At 38.0% G+C, this 12579-nt stretch overlaps 1 protein-coding gene across 6 annotated transcripts in view; it reads right to left on the reverse strand.

Moving 5' to 3' along the window:
- Positions 1 to 12579, reverse strand: part of dennd4c (DENN/MADD domain containing 4C) — a 228618-nt gene that overhangs the window by 24029 nt on the left and 192010 nt on the right. For all 6 annotated transcript variants that reach the window (XM_079866350.1, XM_079866349.1, XM_079866348.1 and 3 more), the window contains one exon: positions 12424 to 12561. In XM_079866350.1, coding sequence (XP_079722476.1) covers positions 12424 to 12561 — 138 coding nt within the window. The remainder of the gene's footprint in view (positions 1 to 12423; positions 12562 to 12579) is intronic.

Genomic DNA, 12579 nt, shown 5'->3' on the forward strand with positions numbered 1-12579 from the left:
AGGGGTTAAAGGAGAACTCCGGTCAATTTTAACATTGAGCTCATTTTTTTGTAAATTTGGAGTGCTGTCAGTACAGAGAACAACGACAAAAATCGGTGTTGCCTACACCGTGTTATCCTCTTTTTAAAATTTGCACCCTGTTGACTTAAATGGGGCAAGTTTTAAACCTGCTTTTAGCCTCTTAACATCCTTTATGTGTCATTACAAGTGCCCAGCCATGTTGAGTGATTCCTTCAGAGTGAACACAGTGATATGAAAGATATGAATAAAAGTGATGTTAATTCAGCCGGTCGAAGTCCACAGTAGTTGATTGTCGAGTTCACGCGCGTGATCTCAGACTGTCAGCTGTCAATGTGAACTCGACAATCGACTACTGTGGACTTCGACCGAAAACAGGAAGTAAATACAGGTATGTGCGCTGGCTGAATTAACATCACTTTTATTCATATCTTTCACATCTACTGCAGTCAGATTCACCATGTTCACTCTGAAGGAATCACTTAACATGGCTGGGCACTTGTAATGACACATCAAGGATGTTAAGAGGCTAAAGCAAGTTTAAAACTTGCCCCATTTAAGTCAACAGGGTGCAAATTTTAAAAAGAGGATAACACGGTGTAGGCAACACCGATTTTTGTCGTTCTTCTCTGACAGCACTCCAAATTTACAAAACAAATGAGATCAATGTTAAAATTGACCGGAGTTCTCCTTTAACCTTTGTATCCGGAACAGTGTCATGGTCCCAAGTTAAGCTATGATCATGTGAAGGTATGGGTGATACTGTCAGGCTGATTGGATCATTTGAATGATAGTGTTATGCTGATTCTTGATTGAATCAAATCATCCCTCTGGTTTGTTTTGAGTTGTCTCCACCTCCAAAAGTCCCTCCTCCTTGTAAATGTATAAAAACTATACTGTATAGAACTCATTTAGATTGTTGGACTGCAGCCATGCTCAATAAAGAAGAACTTCTGTTTGAACACGATCCCAACATCTCCTGGTCTTCGATTCTGAGTTTCCAACAGTTTTGGTGCCCCGTAGATAGAGTAGATAGAGCTACTCACCTGAATCCAGATTGAAACTTCAAACTCAAACAAAGATCCAGACTGCATCTTTTGGAATCCAGAGTGAAACTTCCAGCTAAACAAAGATTGCCAGACTGAATCTTTCCAGCTTCATCCAGATTGAAAACTTCAAGCTCCAAAAAAGATCTCAAAGAATGAACTTTTCTGACTGAGTTCCAGACTGAATCTTGAAACTTCAAGCTCAAAGATCTCAACAAAGAATGAACTTTTCTGACTGAGTTCCAGACGAAATTTTTCTGTACAACCAACGATTCGGTGAGTTTCTCTCTATTCAAAGAACCGCTACAGACCAGTATATGTGGTTTTCCTCTGCGCCGTCAGAGAAGAGTTAAACAGACAGCTGCAAGGTTTTGTTAACTAAGTTATCCTCTAAAAAATGTCTTTTAGAGATGAAATTTATCCTCTGTTGTCCAGGCAGGGAAGATTAGCGTAAAGTGCTAGTAATTTGTGTATCCTTTGCTTTAGGCAGAGAAGATTAGCATTAAGTGCTAATATTTTGGTTTATCCTCTGTTTTTGTAGGCAGGGAGGTTAAGTGTGACGTGTTGGTCATTTGGAGAGTTAACAATAGTTAAGCTGTGTTAACAAGTGTACCCTCTGTTAACCAGGGAAGTTTTTTAGTGTTTGTTTGTGTGGTAACAAAGAAATTCAAAAAAAATAAATGTTTAGGAAAAGTGCTAGACTAATCCCCACAACTGAAAAAGGTGGACTTGCAACTCCTTTGTGGTCAGATATTGAATTCAAAACACTGTTAGGAGAACAAATGGACCTAATAGTCACTGAAAAAGTTAGACAGGAACTAACTCAGAAATATGAAATTCACCCAAACAAAACTTGGTCAGTAGATGAGTGTAAAAAGGTGCTTGGAGCAAGCATCCGCAAAAACAATATGAAGGGCATTATCTGCTGCCACAGACATTTTGTCAGGCAGCTGTAACAATCCATAACAAAGTGGAATCGTTGATGTCCCTGAAAGTGTGCTAGATGATAAGGGACTAGGGGTGGGAGATATTGACAAAAATGAATATCTCGATATTTTTTTCCAATATCTCGATATCGATATTCAGACGATATTTTTTCCATCCTTCAAAGAAATGTGTGCAAACTGGCAAAGAAGGTCCAGCTGGTCTTTTGACTTGTTGCATTTGACCTTATTTTTGTAGGCTATAGAAAAAACAACAATAAAGGAGCTAACTAAACAGAATCTGAGGTAGCCCTACTTTTTCCACTTACAAAAAAAAAAAAAAAAAAAAAAAAAAAAGAAGGAACTAGGCAACTCTTGCAACAGTGATTATTAAATCAAACAACAATATTGTTGATGATAAATTCAAAGTATAAAAAAAATATTTTCAAAATGCTATAAATCCATCCATTTTTCCCCAAAACGCTATAAATCCATCATTTTTTTCCAAATATTTATGGTTGGTCTTTTTCAAAAAGTCTTTTGTCTTTTATTTTTCGTGTTTGCATTTATGAGGAAAAAACAATATTACGTGACAGTTCTCCATTATGGACGCGAGTGCTCTGAAAGCGGCACTAAAAGACTTTCAAACTTTCACAGAGACCTCAAAACAGAAAGCACAAAGCCTTTCTTTAAAACGAATTTCGTTTTGTATTAATTGTATCTTAATTTTAATTCATTTTTCATTAACCAATTTCCTGGAATTAATACATAAAAAGTAAATATAGGCTAGCAATCACAACATAAGGTGCTTGAACTGGAGATATCATCATGAACCGAACCGTAGCCTACTCGCCTCACAGGCCTAAAAAATGTGAAATATATTTACAGAAAACTGGTTCTAAACAAAACCATCCAAAATAAAACTATGTAGCCTAATAAATGTGCATTTCTCCGGTGCGTTCACTAGCCTACTGCGAAGATCGCGAGTCAATAGCCTATCCTCAACTTCATCTTTGCAGCCGACACAGAAATTAATAAACAATTAAAATGTCTTATTGCAATATTTTACATATTCATAATCATTACTTTTGCTGGTTCTTTGAGGCAGCTTTTTAGGTTTATGGCGTTTTGGAAAAGAGCTCTTCACGTACAAACACCGTTTCACCAAGGGACAGCGGCCCTTCAGCACATAAGAACAAAAAGAGAAAAAGCACGGACTTACTAATTACGAAACTTTGATGTGGTTGAACAGGTGAAACAGTCACAAATTCCTCTGCAACTCAAACCTTCTCAGTACGAGTTATGAAGGAAGAGAAAAGCATTGCAATTTTCAGCGCGTCCTCCTCTGATTGCTGTGTTGAGACTGAAAAAGTGTGTGCAGGAGCACATGCGCAAAACGTAGGTTTGTAAAATGTCCTTTTGTAAAATGACATATGATAAAATAAAAATAATTACTATTTCGAATTTACGTATGAATGTGCGTTTTTGATGACACAGGACCATGGGCTGGGCCACTCGGAGGTTGCTTCCGGGAATAGGCTACTGCCCTACAGTGTTAAAGATCACTACATATAATTGTTTAGAAGGTTATCAGTGTGCGTTCGTTGTTTTCTCTTTAACTTCTTTCAGCTCTTTTCATGTTTGGGGGGTCGGATTGTACAAACTATGAAATATTCGATATCCCAATTTTGCATATCGTCCAGACAACAATTTGGATATTATCGTCTAAACGATATATCTCCCACCTCTATAAGGGACCCTTAGTTCGTATCTGGTCAGATGGCCTTGTAGCCGAATACAGAAGAGCTTTGCCATTCCTAGATCTAACTTGGCCGAGCAGAACTCTCAGAAGTAACTTAGACAGTTTGGCTACATGGGAAAGAGATGCTGATGTTAAAGCCAAAGTGAGAGTAGCAGCAGCAGCCACATTTAGCACAGCAAAACAAGAAAACAGGTGGTCTAAAAAAGAAAGCAAATGCCACTACTGTGGAAAATTAGGACATTGGGAGAAAGAGTGTAGGAAGAAGTTGCAAGATATAAAAAGAAATGTTATGCATAATTCTGCTCCTTCTCAGCCTGCTTACAACCCTGAAGTAGTTCCGCAAGTGTCCACTGAAACTTAGAACAGCTCGTTCAGGCTTTTCTAAGAGCACAAAAAGTAAGTCTAAGAGAAAAAAACTAATTGTTGGGGCTGTGAGTAGCTACCTTTCCCCTGTAATCCATCACAATGACAAAATAATTTTTGTGAAAGGTAGCATAAAAGAGAAAGAGATTGACTTTTTGCTTGATACAGGCGCAGAAATTACAGAAATTCCTACAAAATTGGCTAAAGGTTTAAAACTCCTGTACAAGAAAACTAAACTTTGTTTAACCTGTTAAGCTTCACCAGTGCGTCGGCGCACTGAAGCGTTTTTTTTTTAATTTAGTTAAAAATTACTATCAGATTTAATGTTATACATTGACAAACTATACATCATTAAAAAGATATAAGACTCAAGTTTCAGTATTTGACCACTATTGTATTCTGAAAAACTTATAGTGACAGTTATGTCCTAATTTGTGTCAGGAGTTATGAAATGAAAAAATGAGTCGATACTTTTAATATGAATTATGCGCGTCAACCGCTTTCATTCATAAAAAACTCCCGTGCTGTCGTCATGACAGCGATACACAAAGCAACGTCCCTCAGGGCTTTAGCTCAAAAATGTGCAGATTTGGAGAAATATTGATAAATTTTCATAGGTTTTCATCAGATTTCTATAGACAGGAATAATATTTATTGAATTTATGCCCAAATGCGTCGATGTAATCATTATGAGCGCTGGATACTGTGATGTATTGTGTTTTCAATCCATACCAACAGCCTGAGGGCGCTACATGCACAATAATAGTCCATATATAGAACATGAAGAAGAGGCATGATCATGTGACATTCCAGGAAGTCTCGAACACATTCAAAGCTATCAGAGATCGCTGTAACATGTTTTGAAGACAATAAACATGATTGAAATGATATTTGGTTTACCTGTGTTCTTCGAGTAATGTCAGGTATTTCCATAATAATAGATTATATTTATAATGTAATGCTAATCGATATAGACTTTATCATTGTGCAGAATAAAATATATATATATATATTTTCTGTCTGATTTTTTTATCTGAAGCGAAATTATATCACAGAAGATTATTTAAAACACTCGACTTGCGTTATAAATTAAGTTTGGAGCACAAACATGGTTTTAATCTCATAAATTGTCGTGTATTGATGGTGTGCTAAGCTAACATGCTAGCTAGCCCTAGGTGCACCTGCCACATATAGCAGTTATCCTTTTATGTTTTTTTTCTAAATATGCTTACTGAAATTCAAGCAGGGCATTTGATCCAGTTTTTAAATGTTAAGTGAGAACTTTGATAAAAGAAATTAGGGATTGAAACAGTATGAATAGCCTGTGAATAGCCAGTCGTTAGTAACTATAATGCAGACAAAAGAAATGCATATTTCGAGCCATAACCAGGCTGGAGAGGTGTGAATGTGTGCAGGGGGAGACTGAGACTGAATGGGGCTCGTTTGCACCACAAAACAATAGAGACAATATACTGAATTGATGTTTAGAAGATGGCAATAAACATCAGTAGCATTTTAAAGTAGCAAATCAAAATAAAGTCATTGACATGGTCTTGAAAAACATTTAACTAAATACAGAGTTTTGGACTTATTATCTTCAGATTTTAAATATAAAATGTTTAGACATGTGGCCTTAGCTGTAGTGCATTTCTAGATTGCTCCAGTGCCAACTTCAATTTTATTTTCATGAGGATGTTTCATAAAAATTAATTTCTAATAACTTTACAAAACTTTGAAGCTATTTATAACAATTTTTTTCATTATGACAATAATTAATTCTACATTTACAATAAACTGCCAGGTGTCAGCTTTCAAATGAGATAATACTTGTGCTTTTAGTACAAAGGGTTCATGAACTGTATCTGTTTAAGTTTGGGTATGTCATTTCTGGGGATTTTTCAAAAGTGGCGTTGCAGCTTAACAGGTTAACTGGCGTAATAGGTGAAGATTCTGATTTGTATGAAACCCCGCCCATAGGGGTACAATTAGGCCCGAAAACTCTGACTACGAAATTGCTATGTGCTCCATTAAATACAGGAGCAATTTTAGGCATGGATCTTCTGAGACAAATACATCTAACTTTAGACATGTCCTCAGAATCTACTAGCATAAAAATTTCCTCAGCACAGTTTTCTACCAATAATGCAACCCCTCCAGAGTATGCTTTCTTACAGAATCATCCAATTTGGGCTAAAGACAAGGATGATTGTGGTTTGTTGACAGGTGTAGAACCAGTCAAATTGACGGGAACTCCACCTCCGGTCACCAAACAATATCCGATCAATAAGGAAGCTACACAGGGGATCAAACCTATTGTAGAAAAGTTGCTGACACAAGGAGTGCTAGTTAAAACCAACAGCCCATGTAATTCACCCATATGGCCCATCAAGAAGTCCAATGCAACATGGAGACTTACAATAGACTACAGAGTAGCCAATAAACATATTGATAAAATCACCCCGCTAGTGGCAGATCCATCTACAATTTGTAATGGCTTACATAAGATTGTAAGATTTTTTTCAGTAATTGATGTGTCTAATGGATTCTATTCTGTACCGTTGCACTCTGCCAGCCAGCCATGGTTAGCACGAGGTACATCAAATTGAATTGGCAGCATTGTTGGACTATTTACATAAAAAAGGACACAAATGCAGCTTTCACAAAGCTCAAAATGCTAAAAAACAAGTCACATTTCTGGGTCAAACAATTGGTGCAGGAAATAGATCCATTACACAGGATCTAGCGGCTTCAGTCAAAGCCATACCTCCGCCTACTACCATTAAAACACTACGCTCATTTTTAGGAACAGCAGGTTACTGTAGACCGTGGATTGAAGAATATGCCTCGATTGCTCAGCCTCTCTATGACTTGTTGAAAGGCCATGGTAAAGATTCAGATACTGTTTGTTTGGAATAGGGCTGAACGATATTCTGTTTTAACATCGACATCGCGATGTGCGAATGAGCGATAGTCACATCGCCGGAACATGCGATGTGAAGGGTAACGTTAGTACCATAGTGTAAGAGAACGGTAGCACCAGGGTAGCACACAGTAAACACGAGTTTGTTGTATGGCTTTTTGCTGGGGTGACATACGCGTTCCGCGTGCCTGCACAGTGATTGGTTCGCTGTGCCGCGCTCACCGCTCACAGCCAACATTCACTGGCAATCCTATAGCTAAAAATGCGCGACGAAGAGGATCCGCCGCAAAAAAGTCAAAATCAGCTATTTAGGACTACTACTAGCCTATTTCGTCTACAAAAAGGAGGATGTTGACCAAAAAGAGGTAGGCTACTTTGCTGAAGTATTATAAAGTTGTGGATGGTTGTCTTTTTTAAAAAAAGTCGTTTATTTTTCGTGTTCGCATTTATGAGGAAAAAACAATGTTACGTGACATTACGGACGCGACCGTTATGAAAGCCGCACTAAAAGACTGCTTTAAAACTTTAACAGAGACCTCAAACAGAAATCACAAAGCCTTTCTTTAAAACGAATTTCGTTTTGTATTAATTGTATCTTAATTTGAATCAGTATTTCATTATACAATTTCCTGGATTTAGCCTAATAAATAAAAATTAATTATAGCAGCCAGCGCCTGAACTGGAGATTAAGCTATCATCCATGAACCGAAACTAAGCATAAAAGGTAGCCTACTCGCCTCACACACCTAATAATAATAATAATAATAGTAAAAAAAATAGAAATATAACTATTATGTACAGAAATCTCTACTTTTAAACAGAACCATTAAAAAAAAAATCTGTATGAAAAGTGCATTTCTCCCGAACACTGCTGCGAAGATCACGAGTCAGTATTGTCAACAGAAAACACTTGTTTATTAATAAACAATTAAAATGTCTCATTGTAATATTTTACATATTATTAATCATTACTTTTGCTGGTTCTAGGTGCCGTTTACATGAACGCGTCACTGAATCAGCACAGAAAACAATTTTTCGGGTCCAAGAACGTTAGGTCCTGTGTAGAACGTTCACCGAATTCTGAGAGAAATACGTTTCTGGAATAAAATATTAAGTGGCCTTTTGTTACTTGTAATGAAGCTTGCTTATAGTGAAATTATTAATAACATGGAATGGTAATTATTGACTTTAGCCTGGATTGATGGCTCGCAATATCGCGATATATATCGTTGCCAAAAAAAATATCGCAATGTAATTTTTTTTCCAATATCGTGCAGCCCTAGTTTGGAAGAACTTCACCTCAAAGCATTTAGTGATTTGAAGAGAGCACTATGTCAAGCACCAGCATTAGGAATTGCCCAATCTGATAGACCCTTTGTACTTTATGTCCATGAACACGTAGGCTTCATGACTGCATGTCTAATGCAAGATCATGGGGGCAGTTTACGCCCAATTCATTACTATTCTGGTAAACTTGACATAGTTGCTCAAGGTATGGGCCCATGCCTCAGAGCAGTACAGGCAGTTCATCTAGCGCTTCAGGCTTCATCAGGAATGGTGTTAGGACAGACTGTAAACGTAAGATGCCCTCACGCAGTGCCCGCACTAATGAATCAAGCAAAAGTACTTCTGTCACTTCCTCTCGTTGGGGAAATTGGTTAGCAACTCTCACAGCCCCGAACATTGTTTTACAGTGTGCACCAGTCACGAACCCCTCCTCATGTATGATGTCTGCAATGACTGAAGTTGTGTTAGAGGATGAAGGGGAAATGACTCATGATTGTGTTACACTTACATACGCAGCGACAAGTGAAATAGCAGAAACTCCCATAGAGAACGCAGAATTGGAGTTGTTTGTTGATGGTTCAGCTCAAGTTATTGACGGTAACAGACGAGCAGGATATGCAGTAACTTCCACCACTGAAGTGGTTGCTTCAGGTAGTCTTTCAGATCATTTTTCAGCTCAAGCTGCAGAACTAGTAGCCTTAACAACACTAACAGTAGCTGCTGTTCGGTTTTCATACTGCTGTTCTCCTAGTCACTTATGAACTTGATGAACTTGACACTGCTGACTCTTGATTAAAGCTTTAGGGTGACGGGTTGCCAAATATCGCAAAAATAACAAAACAAGCTAATTTATTATGAATAGAATAGTTCAATATAAAATATTCAGATATTATAAACTGATTGATGAAGTAAAGCAATAACATGAGATTGAAAAATTATTCAGAAACACTTTATTTAAAGTTGAATTGCTATGTTGTATTTAATATCAATCAGTTGGGGGCAGTTCATCTAAAAGTTGATGAGAGTGTTTTGTTTACTATACTTAGCTATAAAAAATAGTTTACCAAAGAAATAATTTACCAAATAAAAGAAAAAGAAAATTCAAAAAAGTGAAGTACTTTTCATTTCTAAAGTATTCAGGTTTATTTATTATACAAAGCCCTTTTTGTTGATTTTTCGAGAATAACTACATATATAAATAACTATATCGTGAAATATATCGTTACCGTGAAATAAAATTAGTCATACCGTGAAACAGAATTTTGGTCATACCGCCCACCCCTATTGTCACTGATTAAAGAAGTATCTAAAATGTTGAAGATTAAGTGGAATGTTCACTGCCCCTACAGGCCACAAGCATCAGGACAGGTTGAACGGGCGAACAGAACAATCAAAACCAGGCTAAGCAAAATGCATCAGGAAGGAGTATCATGGGTTGAAGCGCTGCCAGCTGTACTGTGTAGTATGAGAGCGTCACCTAACAGATCATTAGGACTGAGCCCTCATGAGATTATTACAGGACTCCCAATGCAGATGCCAGGTGTGATTGATCTTAGAAATGCTGATGTTCACATTGCCTCAGATGCCCTGATTTCTTACTGTGAACACCTTACAAAGGCAGTACAGAGTGCCAGAGAGAGAGTTGAGTCATGTTAGCAGACTCCACCAGAGGGTGGACACACAATCATCCCAGGTCAGTGGGTCATGATAAAATCATTCAGACACAAGCCGTTAGAACCTAAGTGGCATGGACCACATCAAGTGATGTTGATTACAGCAGCTGCAGTGTTTTGCCATGGAAAGAAAACATGGACTCATGTGTCACACTGCAAAGTGGCTCCTTCCCCTACAGGGATAGGATAGGACACATGGCATTTTGACATAATAACAAATTTATTAAATGTTTAAATGAGGTTACTGATTTTAGCATGTGAGGCATAGATGATGATATTTCAAAGAAGATTAAGTCAAGCAACCCAGGTGTCAGACATTAACCGTTGTATCTGGAACAGTGTCATGGTCCCAAGTTAAGCTCTGATCATGTGAAGGTATGGGTGATACTGTCAGGCTGATTGGATCACTTGAATGATAGTGTTATGCTGATTCTTGATTGAATCAAATCATCCCTCTGGTTTGTTTTGAGTTGTCTCCACTTCCAAAAGTCCCTCCTCCTTGTAAATGTATAAAAACTATACTGTATAGAACTCAGTTAGATTGTTGGACTGCAGCCATGCTCAATAAAGAAGAACTTCTGTTTGAACGCGATCCCAACATCTCCTGGTCTTCGATTCTGAGTTTCCAACACACCCAAATGATTTTGGAATTCGCCATATAATAATAAATCTAAACAAACGGGTATGTTGATGACCACACATTTCCTGATCTCTCTTCGCAGCCCATCTGAGGAACAAAATCCCATTACACCTAGGGCTGTCGCGATAACCGCAATATCGCAGTACCACGCTACTGACAAGCCAACCGCAGAGGAATTCAAGTTACCGCAGCAACCGCGATATTCGAGTGTTTTCTTTTTTCATAAGGCTATACCCTTCTTGTTTTGAACTTCGTGCATGTGTATTGAATGTTAAATAAGTTAATAATGATAAGACGTGGCGATCATGGTTTTATCATGGTGATTTGTACGGAGGTTTCGTGGATTTGCACTTAAGCCTAAACAGACAGTGAATGAGAGAGATCGCCTGAGCGCGTGCGATTACCTGCGTCTGTCTTTTGAGGTCAAGTCATATTCGTGAAAAGGTTGCCCTGTCCAAGGAAAGTTAAATATTTGTCCTGTCATCCTTTTAACGTTTAAAATAAAGGGTATTTACCATGAATGGCATCAGCGACAGCGCTGGTCAGCATCCACAGCGCGAGGAACTCGCGGTCGCGGGAAACAAAACTCAGTGAGTCACGCATTGCTGGTCAGCGGAGCCTTGAAAAGTGGAGCTCAAAGTTAAAAATAATTTACCTTGTTTCATTACTATCTTTTAATGAACACGTTTTTGAACGTGTTGTTGAATGAATGGTTTAATGACTCACTCAAAGACAGTCCGTTGCTGTTACAACTGCGCCCGTGACAGTCTTTCAATGCGGAGAGACGCTGTTTAGTTTCGGTTTATTGGTTACTGAAAATGTACTCGTTTTTGTGCATGCTGACCACATCGTGACACTTAATATAGCAACAAATAAATAAATATTATTTTATAAGATTAATAAATTAATTAATGCGGTAAAACCGCATATCGCGCTATTGAGCCACTCAATTACCGCAAGGGAAAATCCTTCACCGCGACAGCCCTAATTACACCGGCTGCGGACTATAAGCCTATTAGCAATGGAGGGACCCTATGGACAAGACCCCTTTGATGGCTACCCTGATTGCCAACTGCAGAGTTTAACCATATTTTTTATGCTACTCTTGTGGGTAACAGTGGTGTGTTTTGGGATGCTCACAACTTGTGTGCAGTTTCTCGGTGAGTCGGAGTGAACTGCCGTGCTAATAGAGCCTCATGAATACCAATGGTCAAGGTCAGGATTTTTTTTTTTTTACCAAACCCTATCGTATACCCCCAGAAAACATGAGATATATGAAACATGTAACATCTGACCATGCTGTTATACTTTTGCATCTTTTTTAAAGCTTGATGCTTGCCACTATTCACTGCCATGTCTTAAATGTCTAATTTTTTGGTCAGAAAAAGAAAGAACAGCATACTGCATTAGAACAACACCAGGGTGAGTAAATTATGACTTAATTTTTATTTTAGGGTGAACTATCCCTTTAAATTTAGCACAGTCATTAACTGTTCATTACACTAGAAGCCGTTCGCCAGTCATATGCTGCAATACTAGTCAAGAGTAAAGGATTCATGATTTGTTTCAGTTTATTATCGAATGGCAAATTCCAAAATAATTTGGTGCATCAGGCATGCAACAATATAAAGTAATAATGAATAAGTAAATAAATAGATATAAACAAGCAGGGCCACAGTATTTATTTTTGTATTTGCACTGTATGGTCTGAAAACTGAATTGTGAAGCATTCCACAGACCATTTCTGAAGCAGTCAGTAAGAGAATGGCAATGTGAATAAAGGTCAAGTACCTGTACTCCATTGTTGCAGTGTTCAGAGGTGAGGATGAGTCCAGGCAGAATGCTGGGCAGGTCTAAACGCCGGAAATACCACACCAGGTTCCAGAAGATAATGGGGTGCTGACTGAGGAACTTATGGGTATAGATTACCTGAGATATAATGGAAAT

The sequence above is a fragment of the Squalius cephalus genome (assembly GCF_949319135.1).
Source record: "Squalius cephalus genome assembly, chromosome: 3".
Taxonomy (NCBI): domain Eukaryota; kingdom Metazoa; phylum Chordata; class Actinopteri; order Cypriniformes; family Leuciscidae; genus Squalius; species Squalius cephalus.